This window comes from Chiloscyllium plagiosum, unplaced genomic scaffold (assembly GCF_037043375.1).
Source record: "Chiloscyllium plagiosum isolate Xiang-an unplaced genomic scaffold, Cpla_swu_hap1 HiC_scaffold_17, whole genome shotgun sequence".
NCBI classification, from domain to species: domain Eukaryota; kingdom Metazoa; phylum Chordata; class Chondrichthyes; order Orectolobiformes; family Hemiscylliidae; genus Chiloscyllium; species Chiloscyllium plagiosum.
The window spans coordinates 66,443,727-66,469,920 of NW_028270155.1; the positions used below are offsets into that span (position 1 = coordinate 66,443,727).

Consider the following 26,194-nt stretch of genomic DNA (forward strand, 5'->3'; position numbering starts at 1 on the left):
TATTTATATGCTAAGCACATCACTGTGGTCCTAAAATTCTCATTTATTCTGCAGTGTAAGATGGGGCAAATGGCTTTCCTCTTCTAATTGTCATTAGTACATACACATCCTTTTAGCAGAGAGAAACTTACTTGGAGAAAACTGCTCAAAGTCCACGAGGGTTCCATTTCAAGAAAAATGCAGCAATGAACACAACTCAAAATTAGAAAGACAAAGTTTAAAAACCTGCAGACCATTTTATTAATAAATTCTGCCATTTCTTCTGTACAGAATAATGAGCCTGTATGTTAGGATTTCATTAACATTTTGAATTACACAGCATGATCGGGAACAAGTATCTTGTACGTTCATGAAGCGGATTTTATACACAAAAAATTTACAAAACCTGACAGTTTGTAAATTTTACTTCAAAGTGACATCAACACCTATAGCAGTACAACGCACGACTTTTGGCATCTTGTCTGTACAACACTCAGGGTGATGCCAAAGAGTCTCACTGTACACAATTTCACTACAGATATTCTGTATTAAAAAATTTTAAACACCCCTAATACAAAGGAAATAAAAAAAACAGATCATCTCAAGTCTGCAACATGCAGGCCACCCCCTCACCATAACGGCAGTCACCAAAGTAACCAGGCAAATCCACACAAGAACTTAAAACAGAAGGCAACAGAAAAGAGTCAACAATTACAGGCTGTGACCCTACTAGAATTTATTAGTAAACAATAAATAAGGCTGAAGATTCAAGGAGAAAATAAAATGTGCATGATACTTCTGTTAGCAGTCAAGAGATCAGTATTTAAAATGTACATTTCCTGATTAGATTGTTATTCAGAAGCAATTTGTCAAGAGAACAATGGCCAATGGGATTTACAACACAGTTTAGTGAAATGGTATTGATCATTGGTAGCATCCTAAGCACATCCAACAGAGATCCTGTTGATGACTGAGGCTGATTAAAACAACTTGTGCAAACTAACCTGCATTAATGACATTTGCAGCTTGAAAAAAGATACTTCAAAAGAGTAGATTCTGGCAATTGCTTGAATACAATATTTAAAATGAGCAAACATACTACCTCAGAAGTTTATTCTGTTGAAGTATTTCTAGACCAAATCAGCGTATTTCTTACAACACACCACTATGCAAATGTTTAATGCTGTACACCCTATGCCACCTTAGCATGTACCAATGTGACTGCACAATTAAGTTACACAATTATATGAAATTACCTCATTCTCCTAAAATTCAACTCAACAATTTCCAGCTGCCTTATTTCCTACTAATCAAACTTTTCCCAGAGTACTGTAAGCAGAAAACAGCTGTGAAATAAAAGTGCACAAATGTAGAGAAATACATGTACATCTTCATGAACCATGGCTTAGTTCAGAAAAAGGTCAGTTCCTAGCCTCACCAAGGACATCAGAAGTGACATATCTTTTACACATTTGCAGGGTAAACTGTCTTAGAGATTCGGTATCGAACTTTGTAGACAGCCCCCTGACATACTTCAACTGAGAAACAAAGGGAAAAAAAGACATCAGAGTGAGTGTCATCAACCCAAGAAGTGAAGCCATAGGACAGGTAGCCTACCACCCGTCAACCATCAAAACATAGGACATGTGAATGGCTATCACAATTTCACATAATGCCAAATATCTCAAATAAACAGCAAATTATGTTCAGTTCAATACCTCTCGGCATCTTAGAGGATAGCTCAATTCTCTAAAACTGCAGAGATAGGTCCTTTTCAGCCACCAATATTCAGCACTGAATTTCCAAGGTGGACTACAATGGATGGAAAAGTAGCTAGCTTTTCTTCTCCACCTCCTCACCATCACCAAAAATGTGAAAATACAACTCTTCAAATAAAAAGCAAGACCAATAAGTTTTGTACAAACATCAAAAAGGAATACAACAAGAAGCTAAAGCAGACTGTATCGAAAGTAACCTACAATCTATATGAACTGACAGTTCTTTGGAGTTGTTCCATTTGTGGCAGATACCTTTCCTACAGGTGAGGATCTCTGTTGGATGAGACTGCTACTAGTAAGACTTGTTTGATCTGGGTGAACATGATTCAGATACACAATGGGAACCAAGTCTACAGGAAACTAAAGAGAGGAGTCCGGCTGGAACAAAGGCAGCAGCTGTTGGCTCGCATGTTTGTTTTGCAGGTAAAATCTGTGCAGAACAGAGAGAAAATGTGAAGGATTGGACTGTGTCTGCTGCTCTTATTTGAGGAGACTATACAGAGGCTGTACAAAGGCAGGCTTGGGCCATGCTCTACCTATCCTTCAGTTCCCGTGTCACTCGTTTGGTGATCCTGCCACAGGTCATACCCAGTAGAAATAGGATGCACACTCCCAGTGCCAACAAGCCCATAAGATAATTTTTGGATGGAGAGGCCATAACTTGATAGGCTAAGTCTGCAAATCCCTCAGCCGGAGCAACCTACAAGAAAAATAACAATGCTGTGTTAACAGATGAGCTTCATAAAGCAGGATTATACACCATGACAACCAAGCAATAGACGTTTATGAATAACTGATAGTTTTATGAACATGAATTCACTAGAAGATATCTAGACTGGCAATTTCAATCAACCCTTGCAGTGCACGAGGAAAACACAAAAAAGCAAACCATTACATAGACTTGTCACAACTCTGCTACAGTCCTCATGACACTAACTTTGGGGACCTGCCGAAAAATATATTTACCCTCCAGCAACATCGCTCATGATTATTGTAATGAATCAAATTTATGTCCAACATCCCTACCAGTTTTCAAATTCAAGATGTACAAGGTGAAACATAGAGCTACACTTTGGGACACACTACACACTTAGAAAAGAATCTAGTGCTGACAACATAGCAGAGAAAAAAGGGGAATTTCAGTTTATAGTTTTCTGGCCTCCCCGTACAGAGAAAAGCAGTGAATCCAAAGTAAAGCAGCATAAATGAAGAGTCGTGAAGCAGAGCAAGAAAAGAGCGGGAAACGCAGTGTAAAGCAGTGCAAGAAGGAGCACGAACCCACTGTAAGGTAACACAAAGTGGGCAGTGAACCCAGTGGAAAGCCGACTTTGGGAAAGGTAGCACAAACCCAGTGCGAAGCTGTAGGAGAGGAAATAGTGAACCCAGTATAAATCACTGGGCAAGGGAGCATGAACCCCAAGATCTAGCAGAGTGAGAAAGTGCAATGAGTCCTGTGTGAAGTAGCATGAGAAGAACAGTGAACTTAGAGAAAAGGATTTATAATCATCGAGTAAGCAACAATTTGATTGGAGATAGTCAACGTGGTTTCGTCAAGGACAGGTCATGTCTCACAAACCTCACTGGATTTTTTTGAGAAGGTGACCAAACATGTGGATGAGGGTAGGGCAGTTGACATGGCATACATGGACTTCAGTAAAGCCTTTGATAAGGTTCCACATGGAAGGCTTTTGGAGAAAACATGGAGGCATGGGATTGAAGGTGATTTAGCAGTTTGGATTAGAAACTGGCTTTCTGTAAGAAAGCAGCGAGTGGTGGTTGATGGAAAATATTCAGCCTGGAGTCAGTTACTAGTGGTGTGCCACAAGGATCTGCTTTGGGACCACTGCTGTTTGTCATTTTTATAAATGACTTGGACGCAGGCATCAGTGGATGGGTGAGTAAGTTTGCAGATGATGCTAAAGTCGGTGGAGTGGTGGACAGTGTGGAAGAATGTTGCAGGTTGTAGAGGGACTTTGATAAACTGCAGAACTGGGCTGAGAGGTGGCAAATGGAGTTCAATGCAGATAAATGCAAGGTGATTCATTTTGGAAAGAATAAGAGGAAGGCAGAATATTGGGTCAATGGAAAGATTCTTGGTAGTGTGGATGTGCAGAGGGATCTTGGAGTCCATGTACATAGATCCCTGAAAGTTGCCACCCAGGTTGGTAATGCTGCTAAGAAGGCATACGGTGTGTCAGGTTTCTTTGGTAGAGGGACTGAGTTCCGGAGCCGTAATGTTATGCTGCAACTACACAAAATGCTAGTGCGGCCTCACCTGGAATATTGTGTACAATTCTGGTCGCCCATTACAGGAAGGATGTGGAAGCATTGGAAAAGGTGCAGAGGAGATTTACCAGGATGTTGCTTGGTCTGAAGGAAAGGTCTTAAGGAAAGGAGAGAGACTTGGGTCTGCTCATATTTGGAGAGAAGCGGCTAACAGGGGATTTAATAGAGACATACAACATGATCAGAGGATTAGTTAGGGGGGACAGCGAGAGTCCTTTTCCTAGGATGATGATGTTGGCTTGTACGAGGAGTCATAGCTGCAAACTGAGGGGTGATAGATGTGATAGATTTAAGACAGATGTCAGAGGCAGGTTCTTTACTCAGAGCGGTAAGCACTTAGAATGCCCTGCCTGTCAATGTAGTTAACTCAACCACATTAGGGGCAATTATACAGTCCTTGGATAAGTATATGGATGATGATGGGCTAGTGTAGGAGGATGGGCTTAGATCAGTTCACAGGTCAGCGCAACATTGAGGGCCAAAGGGCCTGTCCTGCGCTGTATTGTTCTGTGTTCTATAAAAGCAGTTCAGAAGGACAGACCAGATGTCTATGGACTGATTACTTTGGGAGAGTCAAAGATACAAAACTGTAATGTCACAGGTAAACAGCCAAGTACTTGGTTTGTATTATCTTACGAAACTACAATAACTTTCTGTAATTCTAAGGTCTTCTTCTTCCAGTAATAAAAATTAACCAAAATAAAAAAGGAATGAACACAAAGATGACAGAGTATGTGGTGTAGTAACTGTGGGATATGGGATCTCCAAGGCAAATACACCTGCTGCTTGAAGAGTATAGTCATTGAGCCGAGGACCGAGCGGCAGACACTGCCAAATACCTGGGAGGGAAAGTTACTTAGACACTTTATTCCAGGAATCAGTCACAATCCTAAAGTTGAGATCTTCTGATTTGGTCAGTGGTTGGGGCATAATGGTAATTTCTGCAAGTGAGGTAAAAGAACCACAAAGGTAAAAGTAGAGGAGCTTCAGACTTTGCAAGTGTCAATACAATTTAAGGTTCTCGCTACCTATATGGAGCGAAAGCATAGACTGCAAGATAATACAGTTCCGCTAAGGGGCCAATTAAACATCAAATTTGTCAAGGTAATTTTCTCAGACTCACGACCTGAGCCATGGCAAACTGGCATAGGATAGTTAAGATTAATTTTAAATGCATGGCTCAAAGATCAATGTGGAAGAAATAGGTCTTGATTCATGAGGAAGTGAAACCAAGTAAAATGGAAGCTGTGCCATTGGGACTGTCTTCACCTAATCCATGCTGCGTTCCCAGTGAGTTGTGTGGCAAGGTTATAGAGAGTTCTTTAAACTAAATCATGGGGACAAGGGATTAAATATGGAAAGAAGTGATAAATAAAGACAAGGCAAAAAAGAAAGATAGACACAAGGAAAATGACAATTCAAGAGTGTGACAGGAAAGGACAGAATGCACCAAAGCTGTTGCACCAGCAGTAAGGCTAGATATTACACAAGTATAGAAGTGAAGTTTGTTTCTGAATGCACATGACATTAATAACAAACCAGATGCAATTACAACACAATTATCAACAAATTGAAAAACAACTTCTTCCCTGCCATTATCAGGCTTATGATCGGACCTCTCATATTAGAGCTGATTTTTCTCTGCACCTTCTCTGCAGCTATAACAATATATTCTGCATTCTGCTCTATTACCCTGATGTTATCGACAGTATAACCAGCTCACAAACAATGCTTTTCACTGTATCTCGGTACATGTAACAATAATAAATCAAATCAATAAAAGAAAACCGTATAGAATCATGGAAATCTAGAGCGCAGATACAGGCCTTTTGACCCATCGAGTCTACACTGACCCTCTGAACAGCATCCCACCCTCAACCCAACCATAAATCCCCTCCCATCCTCAACCTATTCCCATAGCTCCACATCTACCATAGGTAATCCATCTAGCCAGAACATCCCTGGACACCAGGGGGTAATTCAGCATGGCCAGTCCACCTAACCTGCACATGTTTGGACTGTGGGAGGAAACCAGAGCACCTGGCGGAACCCATGCAAATACAGAGAGAATGTGCAAATTGTTGCCCAAGGCTGGAATCAAACCCCGCTCCTTGGCATTGTGAGGCAGCAGCACTAACCACTGTGCCGCCCTATCCTGCCCTAAGTATGTGTGATCACATATTCAGTTCCACACTCTTTAAGATCACCCTTATTGACCACCCTATTAGCCATCCATTCACTGTCAATTCTATCATTAAGGGATATGAGTCTTTGAAACACTTCTCCTCAAAAGGAAGCAATATGTTTAAATTTTTTTAAGGCAGAGGTAGGGCGATACCTGATAAACAGGCATGTGGAAGATTAGGAGGGTGGAAAACAGGATACATTAGTCATCCAAACTTCCAAGAAGTAGTATGACAATGGGGCACAGGTGAAGATCCCATCAAAAATTGCTGAGCATTACCCTGGCTGCATAACTCCACATTTCTAAACGATCTTGTAGTCTCTTCTTACAGTCTGGTTGTAATCTCACAGTTTTATCTTCCAGTGCCTCCAGCAAACATGACATTTCTGCAGAAACAAGAAAAATATAGTTCAATAAACAACAACACAAGATTGGGAAACTGGTGCCAGGAGGACGAACACTATTTCTGATAAATTAATAAATTACTGTCAAATATTAAAAACACGTCACTGAATGAAAGATAAAACTTATTTAAAAATTGAATTCGGGTTAAATGATGCTTTGTTAACTAAAATTATTATTTCAGGAACTGAAGAAGTATTCCCTACACCAGCCACAGCAAAGAAAGTCAAAGCTTGTTATATCTTCCCTGCTGCATTGGAGCTACCATGAAAAAGGAATGGAATCCTAGAGTCCCATGAAGACTGAAAATACCAGAGCCTACTATAGCCTTTTACACAAACATTTGTGAGCCTACAGATACTAACAGAGGAGGTTACTAACACATGATCATAGTGGGCTTACATTCTTTTTAGAATTTAAAGAAAAGACTGGCATTTATGCAACATCTTTCATTACTTCAGGATGCCCAAAAATGTAAGAGCATAAATACTAAGAGCAGCAGTAGGCAATTCAGCCTCTTAAATCTGCTCCATCATGATCTCATCTCGATCTCAAATCTATTTTCCTGCCCACTCTCTATAATCCTTCAAATTTTTTCTTAAATGCACTAAAGAAAATACTGTTTCTACTTCAAATTTCTAGCATTCACAATGTGTTGGAAACAATATCACAAGTCAAACAGCACTAAGAAAGAGAGTGAATGTTTCAAATCTTTGATTTTCAGTTAAAACTGAACAAAGTTAAAGCTGTAACAAGTTTTAAGAAAGGCAGAGGCAGGGAAAGGGTTGTGGGGGAGACAGTCAAATGAGACATGAGGCAAGCAAAGGATTGTGGGGGAGAAAAGTCGAATAAGGCATAAGGCAAGATTAAGTGACAACAGTGAGGATGGCCCAAAACAAAAGGGAATGGTAACAAAGCAAAGAAACAAAAAGGGGAGAATCTGTCAATAAGCACAACAAAATCATACCTAAAAATCAGGGGCAGAGATTATGGACTCAAGTTGTGAGCTCAGCATGGAGTTCAAAAGGATGCATGTGCCTAATTCAAACATGAGATGCTGTTCTTCAAAGTTATGTTGAGCTTCATTGGAGCAATATAGAGGCAGAGAGGCTTTAAAATTAAAATGACAGGTGACCGAAAACCAGGGGTTATGCTTTCAGGTTGTCACAAAGGGGTAACAAAGGCTCCTTTTAGTTTATCCGACACAGAGGACACTATATCCTGACCAGTGAAAACAATATATTGAATACAAAAATACAAGCAAATAATTGCTTCAAGAAGACTTGTTACATGAACTTAAAGTTGTATTTGTGCAATGGGAAGAGAGAGCTAACAGATATGTTGTTTCTCCTGCATTCAGACAGGAAGATGCAGCTTCTGAGGCAGTGGAGTGATTGAAGAGTATACAAGTATGTCACTGATTTGAAAAGAGTTCCTTCAGAATCCAGAGTAGGGAAGCGGTATGGGAGGAAATATGTTAGGTGGTGATATCATGCTTGAGGCAACAAAAATGACAGGCCAGGTTTGGATTGAAGATAACTCTCCCCTCCACACTAATCCTCAATTATGTATTTCCACAGCAAACATTACCTCATCAAAGAGCTTCAATGGGTAACAATTTATATATTTATAACCCTTTCTCTGCTGCATAACAAACACAGATCATGATAGTTAAGTGGTGGGTTTGTAGCAACCTCACCTTTTACCAAATTATAAGGCTGATTAGAATAATCTACTCATTTAAACACTGCGCCTGCTACCATCATCTAGTTGAATTTGATTCACTTACGGCGTCCCTTGCCAGGTTGAATTGAAGCACACTGGTGTTTGATATCAAGGCCACAGGCTGCATGTAGCACTGGGTCCACAAAGATGTCTGCCTTACTCTCTTGCAGCATATTCAAGACTTCCTACAGAAAAAAAATCAAAAAAATAAAACAAAAGCAATCTATGCTCTCCAGTCAAGTCCTGAAACTGACAGAAAGCTTAAACCTCAACTTCAATTGGCTCTGACGCAGTGCAATGATAAGCCGTAAACACCAGGAAACAATAAACAACACCGACCACTTTCAAAGTGGAAAGGACATTGATATCAACGATATAGTGGATGCTGTGCCATATTTGTCAACAACAAGCGATTTCAGCATCACACCCTTTCACAGGAGTTGCCAACATATAAACTATGACAGTCAGAAAAGATCATCCAGTATGTCCCACACATACTTGTGCATTATAATATTAATTCCCTACACCACTAATGATGCATAGCATAGTAGCCTGCTGATTCTTTCAGAAAAAGGCCTAACTTTTCTAAATTTTGTTTGGTATCATTTCCAAAACTACTATAACTTTTAGGTACGTCAAAAAAGCCCTACACAGAATTTCAGTCTAGTTTAACCAATGTTTAGTAAAAGCTTCACATAACTTCTGAATTCATAACTTTTGAATTGTATGTCTTTGGAACTCAATCTCAGTGCACTGTTTGTATTTTTATGGCTTTATTAACCTGCACTACTACTTTCAATAATTTTTGAATCTGCATTTAGATTAACTTTCTCTTGACTTGAAGTACTTCAACAATTAACCTGCAGAGCAATAATGCATTATCCAACAGCGTTACCTTTTTGCAAGGTTCAGCCGTAATCTTCAGCAGATTGATTTTCAGACATTCCTCGACCTGCCCAGTTTGCTCCTGTGCTGCTGCCTCCTCAGCGCACAAAGTGTTAATCTGAAAAAAGTAGTCAAGCAAATTTTACAGGATGATTCTAGTTATAATCTGCCCCCGACCTCCCCCAACAAATTATGCTTCATTATCTTTGACACTATTACCAACAATAACTCATATTTCCCCACCTTTTCTATTGTCAGCATAGTTTGACCCACCTCTTTAGTGCAGTGTATCTGCAGCTGAGGATCCAGCCTGTAATCCAAGGCTGACTCCTGAATAATCACACGGATCTGATCTTCGCAGTCAGAAGACAAACGCTACCAAGAAACGAGAAATTTGTCAGATGGACCTCAGCCACTTTAACACAAGCTACAGTAATCCCTGCTCTCATAACATTGTAAAATGAAAAACATGAATTTGTTTTAAGTCAAACCATGTCACTATCAAGGAGGGGAAAGTAAGGACTGCACATGCTGGAGATCAGAGTCAGAAAGTGTGGTGCTGGAAAAGCACAGCCAGTCAGGCAGCAACTGAGGAGCAGTCAGTCGACGTTTTGAGTAGAAGCTCTTCATCAGGAATGTAGGGGAGGCCAAGGGGGCTGAGAGATAAATGAAAGGGAGTGGGACTAGAGGGAATGCAAGAGGTAAATAAAGTTGGGGGGTGATGGTGATAGGTCAGAGCGGAAGGTGGGATGGTGGCTATAGTAGCGAATCGGTTTCAGGATGTGGCTGAAGAATTTCAGGGCAGAAGAGATGACCTGGGGGTTGCAGTGAGAGAGACTCACTAAGATCTTTGTAGAAGGAGGAGGAGAACTTTTTCAAGGCGGACATCCTTGGAAGAAGCTTCGTATTAAGGTTATAATCAACTAGTAGAAAATGAGGACTGCAGATCAGAGTCAAAAAGTGTGGTACTGGAAAAGCACAGCCGGTCAGGCAGCATCTGAGGAGCAGGAGATGCGACCATCAAGCTGACTCTAAATATAGCTTGGAAGGTTCTTGGTTTAGTTCTACCATTGGAATGAGCTTAATATTTCTGCTTACTGCAGGGCAAGATCCATAAAAGGTCATGTTCAAAGAGCACTGTGAAAACAATATCCGCCCATTTGGATAACTCTTGTCAGTGCCAAAAGTTTGGAAGAGTCATCACCTTTCTCAGAAAATTCCAGCCTGAAGCACCTTTAGCGTAACATACTTGCCCTATTCATTCAATTCAACAGGGTGTCCCATTTACTAATGGCAGCCAGTGATTTCTGTTAAGACATTAGCTACCCTCAGCCACTGGATCTTGAATTAATAAAGTAAGTGTTAGTGAAGTAGTATTTGAAAAAAATTTTTTTTTTTTGCATGTCTTTTGTAAAATGACAAGATCTGGTGGCCATAAACACACAGAAAACTCCTCTGCTGTTTAAACAATACAGTGAGGCTATACTTGCTCACCAAACTTTGCAACATTTGTCAGCACTGAGCTTATCTCTAACTGAACTTCTAAAGTGTACCTGCATTACATAGATTGCAAAATAATGCAACTGTTGAGAACCTGAAACAAAAACGAAGTGCTGCAAAACACTCAATTTGAGTAAAACCTGGAGAGAGTTAAAAACAAGAGTTTATGCTCCAGATTAGTGATCTACCATTAAAAACAATGTTTCTTTCCCCATGAGCATTACCAAGTGCTTTCCACTAGTTTCGTTTTTTTATTGGATTAAGTTATTTAATGATGCAATTACATATAAATGTTCATCAGAAATAGCACAGGCAGGCTTGAAAGTACAATAAAGTTTTGAAAGTTGTGCAATTTCAGATATTGTGAGCAGCATTCCCTCATATTGATTACTCTAAGTATCTGCAGTAAAACTCCGTGTTCTTGAAGTGGTCTGACAAATTTAGTCTGGATACGGTGGGCAAGACCACACAATATACACAAATATTGCTCTGTAATATTGATCTGATATTGTTCTGTAAATTCACATTAAAATGGATATAAAAGTTCAATGAATTCTATTTTTAAAAAATATTTTCACCATTTTCTGAAAATGCAAGTGTAAAGATGAACCTAAAATATGGCAATGGTTTCTGGTATGTCATCTAAATTGAGCACAAAAAGAATAGCATTGGATTTACAACATGACCCTGCTGACACTCATGGCAAGCAAACGCTGAACTTTACAGAATCGTGGAAATGTAAAGTCCCTCATCGCAATGAGAATTCTTTCCCAGCTATCCCTGCCCTAATTCCTCCATTTAAATAATCAAAAAGATATATTTTTGACCAAAGTAGCTTCCATATCTGATTTATCAGAATTTTATTTCTTAGTCATGTAACAAAGAGCAAAAGAGAATAGTGAGTAAGCTGAATGACCAATATGTGATTCAACATCATGGTCTCCTTGGTGGCCCACCTGTCCTGTCAGTACCTGGTCAGCATATTTCAGTTTCAGACAGGAGACAACCTGACCCTCCAGCTCTTTGCCATCCTTGACATTATTCAAAACAGACTGGCAGAACTTGGGAATGTCAGCCTTACAGGCTTTCCTCAGAACAGGATTTAAACGGTAATCTGAAACAAGCACAAAACGTTGAAATAAGTAATGCACACTAATACATGGAAGTTGAACTAATCAAGGTGTGAACGTCAGTCATATGGCTGCACTTGCAGTAGATTTTAAAGCTAAAATCTTTTCAGAAGCCGAGAAAGAGCACAATATTGAGCTGCAGTAAAATAACATGGGTTCACTTGTTAGATTGCCATTTCAACTATACTGGAATGAGAAACTGTTTGAGATCAGGGGCTTTCCCTAGAGAAGACATGAAATCAAGTTTACTCTGGTAATTTGCAGCTATTTAGTTCATATTCGGCCAGACTAGTATCAACTGGCTGGAGACAGAATGGCTGCACAGAAAACTATAGCATCAGTGCAGCAAGAGAGCACTTGGCCCATCGGGTTTGCAACTCTCCAAAGAGCATCCACCCAGACGTAGCCCTTTATCCTATGCCCATAATCCTGCATTTACCATGGCCAATCCATCTAGTCTGCACAGACAATTTAGCATGGCCAATCCACTTAAATTGAACATCTTTGGACTGTGGGAGAAAACTAGAGCACCCGGTGGAAACTCACAAAGACATGGGGAGAACATGCAAACTCCACACAGTCACCCAAGGCTGGAATTGAACCCGGTCCCTGTGAGGCAGCAGTGTTAACCACTGTGCCACCCAAAAACCCCAAATAGTGTGAGAAAACAACTTAAAAACCCAATAAATAATTTGCCCTTAATGGCTACCACAATTGTATTTGTTAATTCCATATCTTCATTTTGACAAGTGTGGTTTTTAAGGTGCATGGAGTGAAAGCACCAAAGGTTAATGGAATTTTGTCCTGCACAAATTTGTTGAGACTGGGAATCAACTGAAAATTTCAAAATTGACACTGATTGTTCTAAGTTTATTAATGGATATGGAACTTTTCCTTTGACAAGCCTTGGGGTGGAGGAGCTGGCATTGGTGAATGGAATTAATGTACAGATAATCCAAGATTTAATTCAATTGGAATTCAGCCACTTCTTTCATACATTTTGCATAACTGGCTATTTATAAATGCAGTTGTACTATGCTTCTGAAATCGAACAGTGACTAACTAGAATAACTTTCTTGCAACTTTAATGCACTTCACCAACTCAGCTTTATCATTCTGTTGAGAGCAATATTGTAAACTGACTGAAAAATGAATAATTGCTCACTTGAGAAACAAACAGCATTCACAATACCATGAGCTCCAATCTGGAATCAGATCATTTCTAAAGCACTGAGAACATGGCACCCAGACACCCAAGCTAAAGGATCACTAAATCATCTTGCTATTCGTGGAGAAATAGATGCTAAGAGATTGCACAAAATCAATCTGTCCATGAAACAACTGGTGCAAAGGCCAGACCAGAAGCTGAATAAGGGGAGAGCAGGGCAGGGCTTGACACTTCTGGAACTAGTGTGTAAAGTGAGAAAAAAGGTTCCCTTATGCTGACAATAAATACTCTATGTAAATCAACTGATCCTTGATTCTAGCAGGTGGGGCTCCCAGCACAGAGTCTCCCTAAATCTACACAAAGCCTGCAACCAAGTGTCAAATTTTATTCTTCTCCAGTCCCTCGCTCTCAAACAAGACTGCAGGGCCAAACATAGGAGATTTCTAACCATGACTTTTGATAGGATTTCGGAGATCAACAGCACATACCTGTGTTTTGTGTAATCTGTCGCTTAGTAATCATCTGTTTGCATTTAGGATCCATCAATTCGGCATTCTTATTCTGCTTCAAGCACTGCAACACGTACTTTGAGTCAGCATCAGCACAGTAACGCTGTAATCACAAGAGAATTCACAACTGTTCAATCAACTCGTCTTAGTTTCTTTCCATAATCCAAATCACATTACATACTATCAAGAAAAGGCTGAAGGCACTGGATACAGCAAAGAACATGGCTCCTGACAACAGAATGTTAGCAAAGTAGAGAAGACCTATGCTTCAGAACTAGCTGTGCCCTTGTGGCTACTCTTGTGATAATGTAAAATTGTCCAGGTATCTCCAGTTCACAAAAAGAGCAGAAAGCTATAACAACCAATTACCCCCACTCCCATTCATCTACTCTAAAAGTGATGAAGCTGTAGTCAAGGTACTATCAAATGGTTGTTTTGTGGTCTGCCTGCATTACTTGGATTCCGATCTCATTATAATCTTCGTCCAGACATACAGAAAAGAGCTGAAGAAGGAGGTGAAGTAATTTATTTTGTTTTGAATCAAGGCACCATCTGTTCAAGTATGATGTCAAAGGGAATCATGGGAAATGTCAAATAGTAGGAGTAATAACTGCACAAAGGAAGTTAGTTATAGTTGTTGCAAGCCAATCATTTCAATCCCAGGACTTATTAGTTGTTAGTTGATTTATGATTTATTAGTTGTCACGTGTACCAAACTACAATGAAAAGCTTTGTTTACGAGCAGTACAGGCAGATCATAGTAAGCAAAGATGTACTGAACAAAAGATTTAGATGGAGGCATACAGGTAACATTGCACAGGGCGTACAAGAGAGATCAACATTAGCAAGATCAGCATTATTTAAGGCTAGAGTCCAATAAATAGGCTAATAACAGCAGGGAAGAAGCTGTCCCTGAACCTATTGGTGCGTGTTCAGGCTTCTATATCTCCTGCCTGATGGAAGAGGTTGAAGGAGATCACCACCAGGGTGTGAAGGGTCTTTGATGATGTTGGCCGCCTTTCCGCAGCAGTGAGCCACGTAAATGGAGTGCATGGATGGAAAGTTGGCTTCCATGATAGCTTGTGCTACGCGCACCACTCTCCTTAATTTCTTATTAGCAATTGCCAAACCACTGGACAATATGCTTTCAAATGTGCATCTGTAGAATTTGGTGAGGGTCCCTGTGGACGTGCCAAATCTCCTGACCCCCACTAAGGAAGAGGTGGCAGTGTTGTGCCTTCTTGACCATCACAACTACGTGTTGGTATCGTCACTCCAAAGAACTTGACACTCTCCACCCTTGCGACCTCAATTCTGTCGATGTAGATAGGATGTGGTCTCCTCCTTTCTTTTTCAAATCCATAATCAATTCTTTAGTTTTGCCAATGCTGATAGAGAGTTTGTACTTACTGCACCGCAGCACCTTTATCTCCCTTCTGTATTTTGACTTGTTGTTGTTAGACATGGTGTCGTCAGCGAATTTATAGACAGCTTTCGCTCGGAATTTGGCAACACAGTCGTGGGTGCACAGGGAGTACAGTAGGGGGCTGAGAACGCATACTTAGGGGGCTCCAGTGTTGAGTTTTCTTGTGGAGGATGTGCAGTTCTTTCAGTGATTGCGGTCGGTGGGTCAGAAAGCTGAGGATCCCGTTGCAGAGGGCAGAGCAGAGACAAAGGTCACAGAGTTTTAAGATCAGTGTAGAGGGGTTAATGGTATTGAAGGTGGAGCATGAGGCTAGTAGCCTTGGCCCAAATTTCTTCAGTTGGTTCCTTACTTACCTACAATTCAACATTAGGTCAAAGATGAGGATTTTGACTGACCGTTATATAGCATTCAGGCCCATTTGCAATTCTTCACAGTAGTTAGATCATTCGTTTCTAGGGTCTCTAAATTCATGCTTACAAGGATGTTTGAGGAAAAGCCTTGACCATCCAACTTTTTGAGTAGCTCATGGTACCTCACCAGACAAAGTCTTGAGCATGCAACCATTTTCCAACCTGAGGATATCTCCAAACCAACAAAGTTGCCTTAGTTTTACAATGTTAATAAACATGTGAGCTCTGCTACATTCATGATTTTGTCCTGCCAGGACAGAAACATAAGTCGCACCAGTTATACAATCATAGGATCCCTAGTGTGGAAGCAGCCTTTCAAGTCCCCACTGACTCCTCTGAACAGCATCCAACTCAAACACATTCCCTTACTCTACCCTACCTTGTATTTCCCATGGCTAATCCACCTAGCCTACACATTCCTGGACACTATGGGAATTTAACATGGCCAATCCACGTAACTTTCACATCATTGGACTGTGAGAGGAAACCCAGTCTAAGATGGAAATTGTTGAGCTTATCTCAATAGCACAAGGTTGCATTTATTTCACAGTTTATAGGGGAAAAAAAGCTGAGAATACAAGCCTTATTACCATTGGCATTGTCCTATGGATCAGCTTGGTGTTTTTTCATGTGCATTTCATGATTTAGCCAAAGATGGTCGCAATTTTTCACATGCATGTATCAAGTTCTGCACCAAGGAACAGATTGTCAATCATTATGGACCCAAGTTAGCAGATTTTCCTAACTACTTCCAACGAGGTGTTACTTTGAGTCAATGACAAAGATGCAACATTTGGTCAATGATAAAAAGTTCATGCCACTTCGACAGTAAGAACAAATTCAAGACATGGGAAAGACTGTTCATGAGTCTTCTAATTAGAGTTTCTGTGTGGACGACAGTGTCACCAATGAAGAGAAGTTCTCTGATAACATCAAGCATGCAATGCATTTTGTCTTGACAGATTGCAGAACTGGCAATCTGACCTATGAAAGGTAGATAATTCCCTCCAAATCTGCAATGAAAGCAAAGGTCAGGAGCATGGAGAGGAAGAGGTAAATCAGAGGCAAAGCACAGAGACCTACTTCATCCCTTTCTTCAATCAAGGTATTCTATAATTGCAGCCATCATCACATGCTGTCATGAAAATGTGCAAAAGATAGAAGATAACTGTGTAAATAAATGCTTAATCATGTTAAGAAAACCAAATTGCCAGTGACAATGGAAATCTGTAAACTATGTATGAAGGGGTCAAGGCGGCACTTGATCTGACCATCAAAGCTGCCTTCTGAAGTGAGCAGATGGTGAAGACCAGAAGTAAACAAATACCCTGTTGGGTTGAATACAGTGTGACAGATGTTCTCCAACTGTTTCCTGTCATGGATGATTTAGATGAAGAACCTGCAACATTTAAATTTGAGAAGCTCTTTGGCTGCCACCCAGCCAAACCACGTGGGTTGCAAGCACCCCTTTATGGACTTGTTTTTAATTATCTTCTCCTTCTCTGCCAAGTAGAAGACTTGGTTGCAGAGGAGATACACGATGCAAAAATCAACACATTACAAAAATACAATGTCGACAGAAGAGACTCAAACAACAACAAGAACATACCCCCTTCCTTGTGTTACAGTTTTTGCTTGGGTATTTTTGAAAGGCGACGATCTACATGCAGACTGAGTGCACCCAAAGGCACAGTAAAGTTTCGATGCAGATCGATTTACTGTAGAAATGATCTTCTCCACAGGGTGAAAGTGGGCTGCAGATGTTGGAGATCAGAGTGGTGCTGGAAAAGCACAGCAGGTCAGGCAGTATCCGAGGAGCAGGAAAATCGATGTTTCGGTCAGGATCTCTTCATCAGGAATTCCAGATGAGGGGCTTATGCCCGAAACATCTATCTTCCTGCTTCTCTGATTCTGCCTGACCTGCTGTGCTTTTCCAGCACCACTCTAATCTTGTCTATGATCTTCTCCACATTCCAGCCACTAAAGTTTAGGGAATACGGTACATCATTGTACATTTACTTTGTGGATCTTACTAAAGCATCAATATTCAACAGAGTAGGACATTTCAAGATTTTGAGAAAAATTAGTTACTCCTCAATCTCATCTGCTTCCATTTCCAGACATGACCTTTGTTTTACTATTCTAAAATTAAAATAAAACACAACCTTTAGAAACACAGCAGTTCTGTTCAAGATCAAAACATATTGGTTTGTGATAACAAGATCAGGGCCAGATTCTGTCCAAGTTGGGTCTTGTGAACCATCTTTACTTCGAAGAACTGGCAAAGTTTCCAGACTGAAAGTTCCTCTGAACTTCTGTCTTTGTACCTTAATCATCTGCTTGCAGACTCTCATGAGAGTATAGTCCAGTTCAGGATCACTCATTTCTGACTCTTGCAGTTTGAAGATTTTGTCATGACAGCGGGTGGTCAGAACTTTCTTAAGATCTTTGAGACATTCGACAACCTGTTTTGAGTAAGAGCACAAATAGGGTTGCTCAGTCAGAGAAGGCCAAGAAAATCTGCACTCTCAGAATTATAGCATTTATAGAGTCATAGAGATGTACAGCATGGAAACAGACCCTTCGGTCCAACCCGTCCATGCTGACCAGATATCCCAACCCAATCTAGTTCCACCTGCCAGCATCCGGACCATTTACTTCCAAACTCTATTCGTATACCCATTTCTGACAAATAAGCACAAATACTGCAGGTTTTCATTAAAAACTAAAGGCCAACAGGGTCCAAGACAAAGTAATGCTACTAGGTGGGGGGAGGGGGGAGGAAAAGAGAGAGAAAGAGTCAAATCAAAGTACATAAGGTCCAGGCAGCCAAGAATAGAACTAGCCTTGGAGGAATATCAGGAGAGTAGGATCAACCTTAAACGAGGAATCAAGCGGGCTAAAAGGGGTCACGAAATAACTTTAGCGAGTAGAATTAGGGAGAATCCCAAGGCCTTTTATTCATATATAAGGAGCAAGAGGGTAACTAGAGAAAGGGTTGGTCCACCAAAGGATAAGGAAGGAAGGTTGTACGTCAAACCTGAGATTCCCGATGATTACCATGCATCAGTGTTCACTGAGGAGAGGGACATGAAGAATATTGAGATTCCAGATAGAAGGTGGTTTACTTTGGATCACATTGACATAAGGAAGGAAGATGTGTTGGGTAGGCTAAGGATAATAGGGTGGGCAAATCCCTAGGACCGGATGGAATCTATCCCAGGTTACCAAGGGAGGCGAGAGAGAAAATAACTGGGGCCCTGACAGATATCTTTGGAGCATCCTTAAAGACAGGTGAAGTGCCGGAGGACTGGAGAGTTACTCATGTTGTCCCTCTGTACAGAAGGGTAGTAGGGATATTCCGGGTAACTACAAACCGTGAGCCTGACGTCAGTGATGGGAAAGTTGCTGGAGAAGGTACAGAGAGATAAAATCTATTTATATTTGGAAAAGAATGGACTGATCAGTGATAACCAACATGGCTTTGTACAGGGGAGATCATGCCTTACCAACTTAATAGAGTTCTTTGAGGAAGTGACCAAGTTGATAGATGAAGAAAGGGCTGTAGATGTCATATACAAGAAATCGTTTGATAAGGGTCCCCCATAGTCAACTAATGAAGAAAGTGAAGGGTGTACAGGGTGTTCTAGATAGGTGGATAAAGAACGGGTTGAGCAACAAGAAACAGAGAATAGTAGTTGAAGGGAGTTTCTCAAAATGGAGAAAGGTGACCAGTGATGTTCCACAGAGATCAGTGCTGGGGCCACTGTTGTTCGTGATATACATCAATGATCGGGAAGAGGGCACTGTTGGTCTGATCAGTAAGTTTGCAGATGACACAAAGATTGGTGGAGTAGCAGAAAGCATAGGGGTGTGTCAAAGAAAACAGGAGAACATAGATAGACTGGAGAGTTGAGCGGAGAAATGGCAGATGGAGTTCAATCCAGGCAAATGTGAGGTGATGCATTTTGGAAAATCTAATTCTAGAGCAAACTATATTGTAAACAGAAGAGCCTTGGGAAAAGTTGATGAGCAGAGAGATCTCGGAGCTCAGGTCCATTGTACCCTGAAGGTGGTTGCACAAATGGATAGAGTGGTCAAGAAAGCATATGGTATGCTTGCCTTCATCGGACAGGATATTGAGTATAAGAGCTGGCAGGTCATGTTAAAATTGTACAAGACTTTGGTTCGGCCGCATTTAGAATACTGTGCATAGTTCTGGTCACCACATTACCAAAAGGATGTGGACACTTTGGAGAGGGTGTAGAGAAGATTTACAAGGATGCTGCCTGGTGTGGAAGGTGCTAGCTATGAAGAGAGGCTGAGTAGGTTAGAATTGTTTTCATTAGGAAAAGGGAGATTATGGGGAGATCTGATTGAGGTCTACAAAATGAGGAAGGGTAGAGACAAAGTGGATAGAGATAAGCTTTTTCCCAGGGTGAGGGATTCAATAACGAGAGGTCACGCATTCAAGGTGAGAGGTGAAAAGTTTAAGAGGGATACACACGGAAAGTACTTTACACAGAGGGTGGTAGGTGCCTGGAACGCATTGCCAGCAGAGGTAGTAGAGGCTGGCATGGTAGATTAATTTAAGGTACATCTGGACAGATGCATGAGGCGGTGGGGAGCAATGGAACACCGATGCTTAGGAACTGGGCAATAGGTTTAGACAGTGGATTTGGATTGGCTCAGGCTTAAAGGGCCGAAGGGCTTGTTCCTGGGCTATACATTTTCTTTGTTCTTTGTAAATCAAAACTGGGCTTAAATTACATTTGATGGTTAAGAAATAAAGCAAACTAGATATCCCAGGCCAACCTACAAGTTATCAGATTTTATCTTAAGATAACACTGAACAAGTTTTTTATTCTGATCGAATGAAGCTGGATTGCAATTATCTCCCCTTCACATGCAATGAAGCTTGTATTGAATCTCCCACTACAACTACCTGGGAGCTACCACTGACCAAAAAGTGAACTGGACCAGCCATACAAATATTGCAGTTACAAGAGCTGGTCAGAGATATGGAATTCTGTGCTGAGTAGCACGTTTCATCAGTCCCTAATGCCCGTCCACCATATAGAATGCCTTAAGTCAAGATTGCAATGGGATACTTTCTACTTGATTGGATACTTCTTCAAAAACACACAAGTTCAAAGCTATTCAGGATGAAGCAACCTGTTCACTAGCTTCAACATTCACTGTCCTCACCAATGCATACTGCCAAGAGCTTGTTCAATGCACAAGATGCCACTGCAGTAATTCACCAAGATTTTTTCGACATGTTGGTCAAACTTGTAACCTTTACCAACTAGAAAGACATGGACAAAAGATAAACGGCAACACCACTACCTGCAAATTTACTCCAAGTCTCATGACATTTCAACTTTAAACTATACTGTCTCCTTATGACTGGGTCAAAAACTTGGAACACAAGTATTAAGACCAACAAAGAAATATAACGAAGCACAAGATGGACCGAGTGCAATTGTTCAGAAGGGAGCTCAGCACCATCTTCTCATGGGCAAGGAGATGTGGCCTTGAGTCAGTAATGTAGTCATTGCAAGAAAGAATAAGGAAGATTGGAGAAATTGAGGTTAGTTTTGGGTGAAAGGATGGTTAAGAAAACAGAAAGCAATTATGAGGTGCAATTCAATGAAGATTGCAAACTCAACAGTAAGTGTGTTTCTTGTATTTATACAAAAATGTGTGAACAAGAGTATGTAGAGCTATAGAGATGGACAGCACAAAAACAGATCCTTCAGTTCAACACATCCATTAACCTAGTTCAATTTGTCAGCATTCGGCTCCACCTTTGCATGAAAAAGCTGCCCCTTTGGTCCTTTTTAAATCTTTCCCCTCTCACTTTAAACATGTGCCCGCTAGTTTTGGACTCCCCTACCCTGGGAAAAAGATCTTGACTATACACCCTATCCATGCCCTTCATAATTTTATAAACATCTATACAATTACTCCTCAGCCTCTGACACTTCAGGGAAAATTCACTCCAGCCTACTAAGCCTCCCCCTTTAGCTCAAAACCTCCAACCCTAGCATATCCTTGTAATTCTTTTCTGAACCCTTTCAAGTTTAACAACATCTTTCCTCCAGCAGGGAGATCAGAACTGAATGCCGTATTCCAAAAGTGGCCTAACCAATGTCCTTTACAGATGCAACATGACCTCACAACTCCTATACTCAATGCACTGATTTTTCCAAATGTGGCTAGGCCCTAAACTCTGGAATACCCTCTGTACACTTCACTATTTTAAGAGGCTTTCTGAAATTCAAGACCAATTATTCAATTATTTCACCTTGAGGCTTGGTGTCCTCTTTTGCTTTCTCATGCTTCTGTTAGGTTTTAGCATGTTTGAGGCTCAAATTATTGTTTTGTATGTACCCCAGGATCTCTTAATCGCTACAGCACATTTAAAACTACCATTTGGATTGCATTGCTCTCCACAAGCTTCCAAATAAAAGACATCACTTCACATTTCATTGCATTCAACATTTGCTGTATGACTACCCATCTTGTTTATATGAACTAAGCAGAATATCTTGCTATACACCCTGCTTATTATCAATGCTTTACATGAAGTACTACTTTTAGAACCAATTGATTCTGAACACGTAGACTATGGCTCAGCAAAACCATTGGTGAAGATTAAGGGAATAACTTGTGCCCTTGACCAATGTCCCTTCTAAGCTGTGCAGCAATCCAAATATGCAGGTGATACACACCTCAGCTTCCTTACAATACCGTACAAATGCTCTCATGCAAAATAAAGTGGCTTGTGAACACCCTAAGAATTAGAGGCACATTGTTCCTAACAACTGAAGGTAGTTCCCATTTCTCCTGTATTGGTTTTTCAAACTCAAGATTGTTTTACAGTGTTTCCCTGATTCCTCAGTTACTCACCTGTGCATTTCCAAATGGCACATTTTGACAGTGTTTTTCAATGTCTGTTCTGCAAGACACATAGAGATCAGGGTCCAAACGGATGTCCTCAGTCTGTGGAGGGATGAGAGAAGCATAAATAAAAATAAATAATTTGCCTCCATTTAGGAAAATTCATTGTAAATTATCTTGGCAAGAATCAATCCTACTTTCCATTAGCCCCCTGCTTCTTCGAGAAATTTCTCAGACCATTGGACAAATAGCAATCTGAGATACTTTCATGTACTCTCCCAAATATCTCTAAACACATACTTAATAGCCAGGAACATGTTGAAAGCTCTCCATTCTGAGCACAGCCACAGGTAGAAGGACCTCTCACAATGATCTTAATTGAGACTATCAGATTTCATCCCACACAATAAATCCCACACATCGATTATCAATCAATCCCTTCAGATGCACATCTGGAGCTGCCGAGAAGACTTTGGATTAGCCTCCTGGACATTAAACTGACTGGTGAGAGTCAATTTGTTTAAAATCCATTATCTAAGGCAGGGTAAATAGGCAGGAACATAAGTTAATTTATTTGGCCAAATACTATTCTACAGGGATAGGAAGCTAATTCTACTTCTTTTCTTTTGTTATTACCTCATCACATCAACATTGTCAATTTTGAAAAACTCCACATGAAATTCAAGAATACATCTTCATACAAAGAGCAAATTCACAGGGAAGTATTTGGAATGCTTTCATATATTACAAATGAATAGTCTGTTCATAAGACAAGAAAGAAGCAATGGCATTGAATGCGTATGTATCAAGCATTACTTACCATTTCCAGTTCCTCCACACGCAGCTGTTTCCGACATTTTATAGAGACACGCTGTTCCTTGTTATCCTGAAGAGTGTCATTCCGAACTGTGGTACTCAGACAGATGACAACATCCACCCTGTACAAAATCATGAGGGAGAAGGCTCAGAATTCTGAGAGAATTTTCCTCTCACCATGCTTGTTTGCCAAATTTCTCAGTCAGATCTTTGCAATGTGGAATTCCAGAAGCACCGTTTGATTTCAGTCGTCATTACAACTGTCAAATAGCCTGTAGGCCAATCACAGAGGGATCATATTCTTACCTAATTTATCCACAATTAAGGATGTGGTCACGTTCAACTGGTAATTCAGACCACATTTGCCTGCTAAGATGTACCTACTGGGTAGTGTAACAATTATGTACTGGACTAATAACAAAGGATGAATTAAACCTCCATCATGGTAGGTGGAAATCGAAATGCACATTTAAAAATTCTGCAACAGCTGGCACCAGTAAAAGTCACCATGACATTGTTGGATAGCCATCAAAACTCACTAATATCTTCAACAAAGAATACCTGCTGTCCATTCTTGTCTGGTGTATTTGGAAAGCTAGTCCCGTTTCAACTTGAGTGACACTTAGATATCCTCTAGCAAGCTCTCAGTGGCTTCAAGAGCTGCTACAATGGACACAAACACTCTCCCTGAGAACATCTTAAAGAACCATCATCACAGAAATCGCAGCTTTCAGGGGACCAACTACTACCTTCTCAGGGTACCTCAGGATGGCCAATAAATGCTGGCTTCACCAGCTGTACTTTAATCCAGGGAATAATTTTAAAATTGAGGGTCAACTTCAGTATCAATTGGCATTCATTAATCTCAGTACAGACCAAGTACTTGGCCCAAAACAGTCCTGTTCTCTTGGGCCTGACTCACTGGGGAATCAGGACGAAAAATTAAAAATGTTCCCTTAAAATTATAATGTTGAAACTAGAATCAGTGTACGGCAAATGGTGTTCCATCAACACAAGGGGTGAGCACAGGTTGGAGAATATTCTGAAAGGGCATCAACCTACTTCTTCTTGATGTTCGGACACAGTTTCAACACATCTTCTTTACATGCCATCTTAAACTTGTAGGAAAAGCGGAAATCTTTCATCTGGATCTGTAAGAGGAGGTAGAAGTCTAGTTTTACACAAATCAAAAGCAGATAGACTTTCTCAGCTTTTAACATGAATGGTGAAGTTTGGAATAAGTTTTGAACAGTCAACTCATGAGCAATGCTGCCCTCTCAGAACCCTTCGCTGGGGTACTTTCCTTTCATCTCCAGGAGCAGAAGGCAAATAAGAATTGCAACACTGTGACGAGTCACAAATCTCATCTTCATTGGCATTAGCCCAGCAGTTTACTTTTTGGATAAAAACCCCTTTACAGAGCTCCTAACTTTGACATTGTATTAATTAACCCAACCTCATGAGACAGAGTTAAATTTCTTGTCAAATCATGACTGCTTTGATCGTTGTGCACAACTAATGAAGATACATTGCCTGCAAATCCTTCAGAAACAAACAATACAACTGGCCAGACTTAGATAAAGAAAAATCGTAGCAGCATAGAGGACAACAGAAAATAAAACAGTTCAAAGCTAAAAATGGCTTGTGAAAGCACTAAGAATTTACAACATTGGTCGCCAACAAATATATTTAAAGGTACATTAAGACTTGATGCAATGGCAAGCCCTCCACAGGCTGATGTCACAGTGGGAACTGGATTCATATTCTGATGACATTAAATTTTACACTACTTGATGAATTCATATTCACCAATTGGAAGTGGCACTCATAAGTATTAAGTGCAACTCAGCCATGAAGCAGAAAAGCAACCTGGCGAAGCGAGTTAAAATAGGTCACAACAATAGTTAATTTGTTGCAAACAAACAAAGGAAAGTTTTTGACATAGACATAATCTATAGGAAAAACACCCATAGTTATAGAGCAATGAGCATCATTTAGAAGAGAAAAACTTCACTTATCCCATTTATTCTTTAAACAGCCTCATAATAAAGATTTATCTCACCAACTGGAAGTGTGTGACACCAACTACACACTTCTCATTCATCTCTTTCTGATGTTTATTTTGAACCAAGCACTCCATCAGGTCTCCGCTATCAATCTGATTGTCTGCTAACTCCTGTAAGAGGAACAGTGAGATCACTGTTTAAAACGAGAAACAAGCGTGCCGGACCCAAACACTCTCTCACATCATGTCTCAAGTATATTTTTGAAATTAATTATTTATTAAAGCACACTTGCATCTACATTCCTGTTCAAATTTACAAAATAATGCATTAAATGGATGAGGAATATATAGCTATACAGGACACACTCAACCACATTTTAACAGCATTGCTACTTCCACCGTAATGTGTACAGGGCTTAATTATGACACTTCAAGCATCAGCTGATGACGATTTTCAGACTTTTCGCTTCTAATATCCATCCGGAAAACACTTTGCAATTACTCACATGACAGTATGTCTGAATGACAGGATCACAGGCTCTCATGAGTAAGGCTTCAATCTGAATATCCTAGAAGCAAGGTGAGAGAAACAAAATCAGTTCATGTCACTTCACCTTTGCATTAATAGCCAAAAGAATGGACGTTGAGTGAATGTGAGACAGGTTTTTAATTGATGAAAGACAGACCTGCTGTTTCATAAGTGATGAGGACTTCCTCACGTCTAGTAGAAAATACAGAAAGACAAGGGCATTTAAGATTAAAAGAAATGCAGCCTGCCTCTGAATTATGTGCATCAGACTAAATGATGCAGTCTCTTCTGAACACTTCTGTTTCAGGAGAAGATTGAAGGTGAAACACAAAGAATATCAGCACTTACATACCTCCCATAGTGCAGGGACCACGGAAACATTGTGGAATGTCTCTGGTCTTGGACTAGCACTCAAGTTCTGCTATTCTGCTGGAATCCTGAGACATTTCTATTCAAGTGCCTTTGGAGGTCAGAGTGCATGTATTCTCCTCTCATACTACATACAGAACAACCTCAATTATCAGAATTAGATGGGCAGGGTGTATTTTTTTCGGA

The 26,194-nt window shown here is 40.4% G+C and overlaps 1 protein-coding gene across 3 annotated transcripts in view; it reads right to left on the bottom strand.

Moving 5' to 3' along the window:
* Positions 1–222: 222 nt before the first annotated feature.
* Positions 223–26,194, bottom strand: part of LOC122558539 (Golgi apparatus protein 1-like) — a 143,427-nt gene continuing 117,455 nt past the window's right edge. The window contains exons 14-27 of one of the 3 annotated variants that reach the window (XM_087996028.1): positions 25,617–25,679; positions 25,168–25,281; positions 24,168–24,256; positions 23,110–23,227; positions 22,299–22,391; positions 17,711–17,848; positions 13,527–13,650; positions 11,712–11,854; positions 9,514–9,615; positions 9,251–9,358; positions 8,420–8,540; positions 6,508–6,614; positions 2,294–2,457; positions 223–2,187 (exon numbers count right to left, since the gene is read on the bottom strand). In XM_087996028.1, coding sequence (XP_087852154.1) covers positions 2,118–2,187; positions 2,294–2,457; positions 6,508–6,614; positions 8,420–8,540; positions 9,251–9,358; positions 9,514–9,615; positions 11,712–11,854; positions 13,527–13,650; positions 17,711–17,848; positions 22,299–22,391; positions 23,110–23,227; positions 24,168–24,256; positions 25,168–25,281; positions 25,617–25,679 — 1,554 coding nt within the window. In that variant the 3' untranslated portion in view covers positions 223–2,117. Of the gene's footprint in view, positions 2,458–6,507; positions 6,615–8,419; positions 8,541–9,250; positions 9,359–9,513; positions 9,616–11,696; positions 11,855–13,526; positions 13,651–17,710; positions 17,849–22,298; positions 22,392–23,109; positions 23,228–24,167; positions 24,257–25,167; positions 25,282–25,616; positions 25,680–26,194 lie in introns of all 3 variants that reach the window. The other 2 variants (XM_043707238.2, XM_043707237.2) reach the window with 2 other exon arrangements.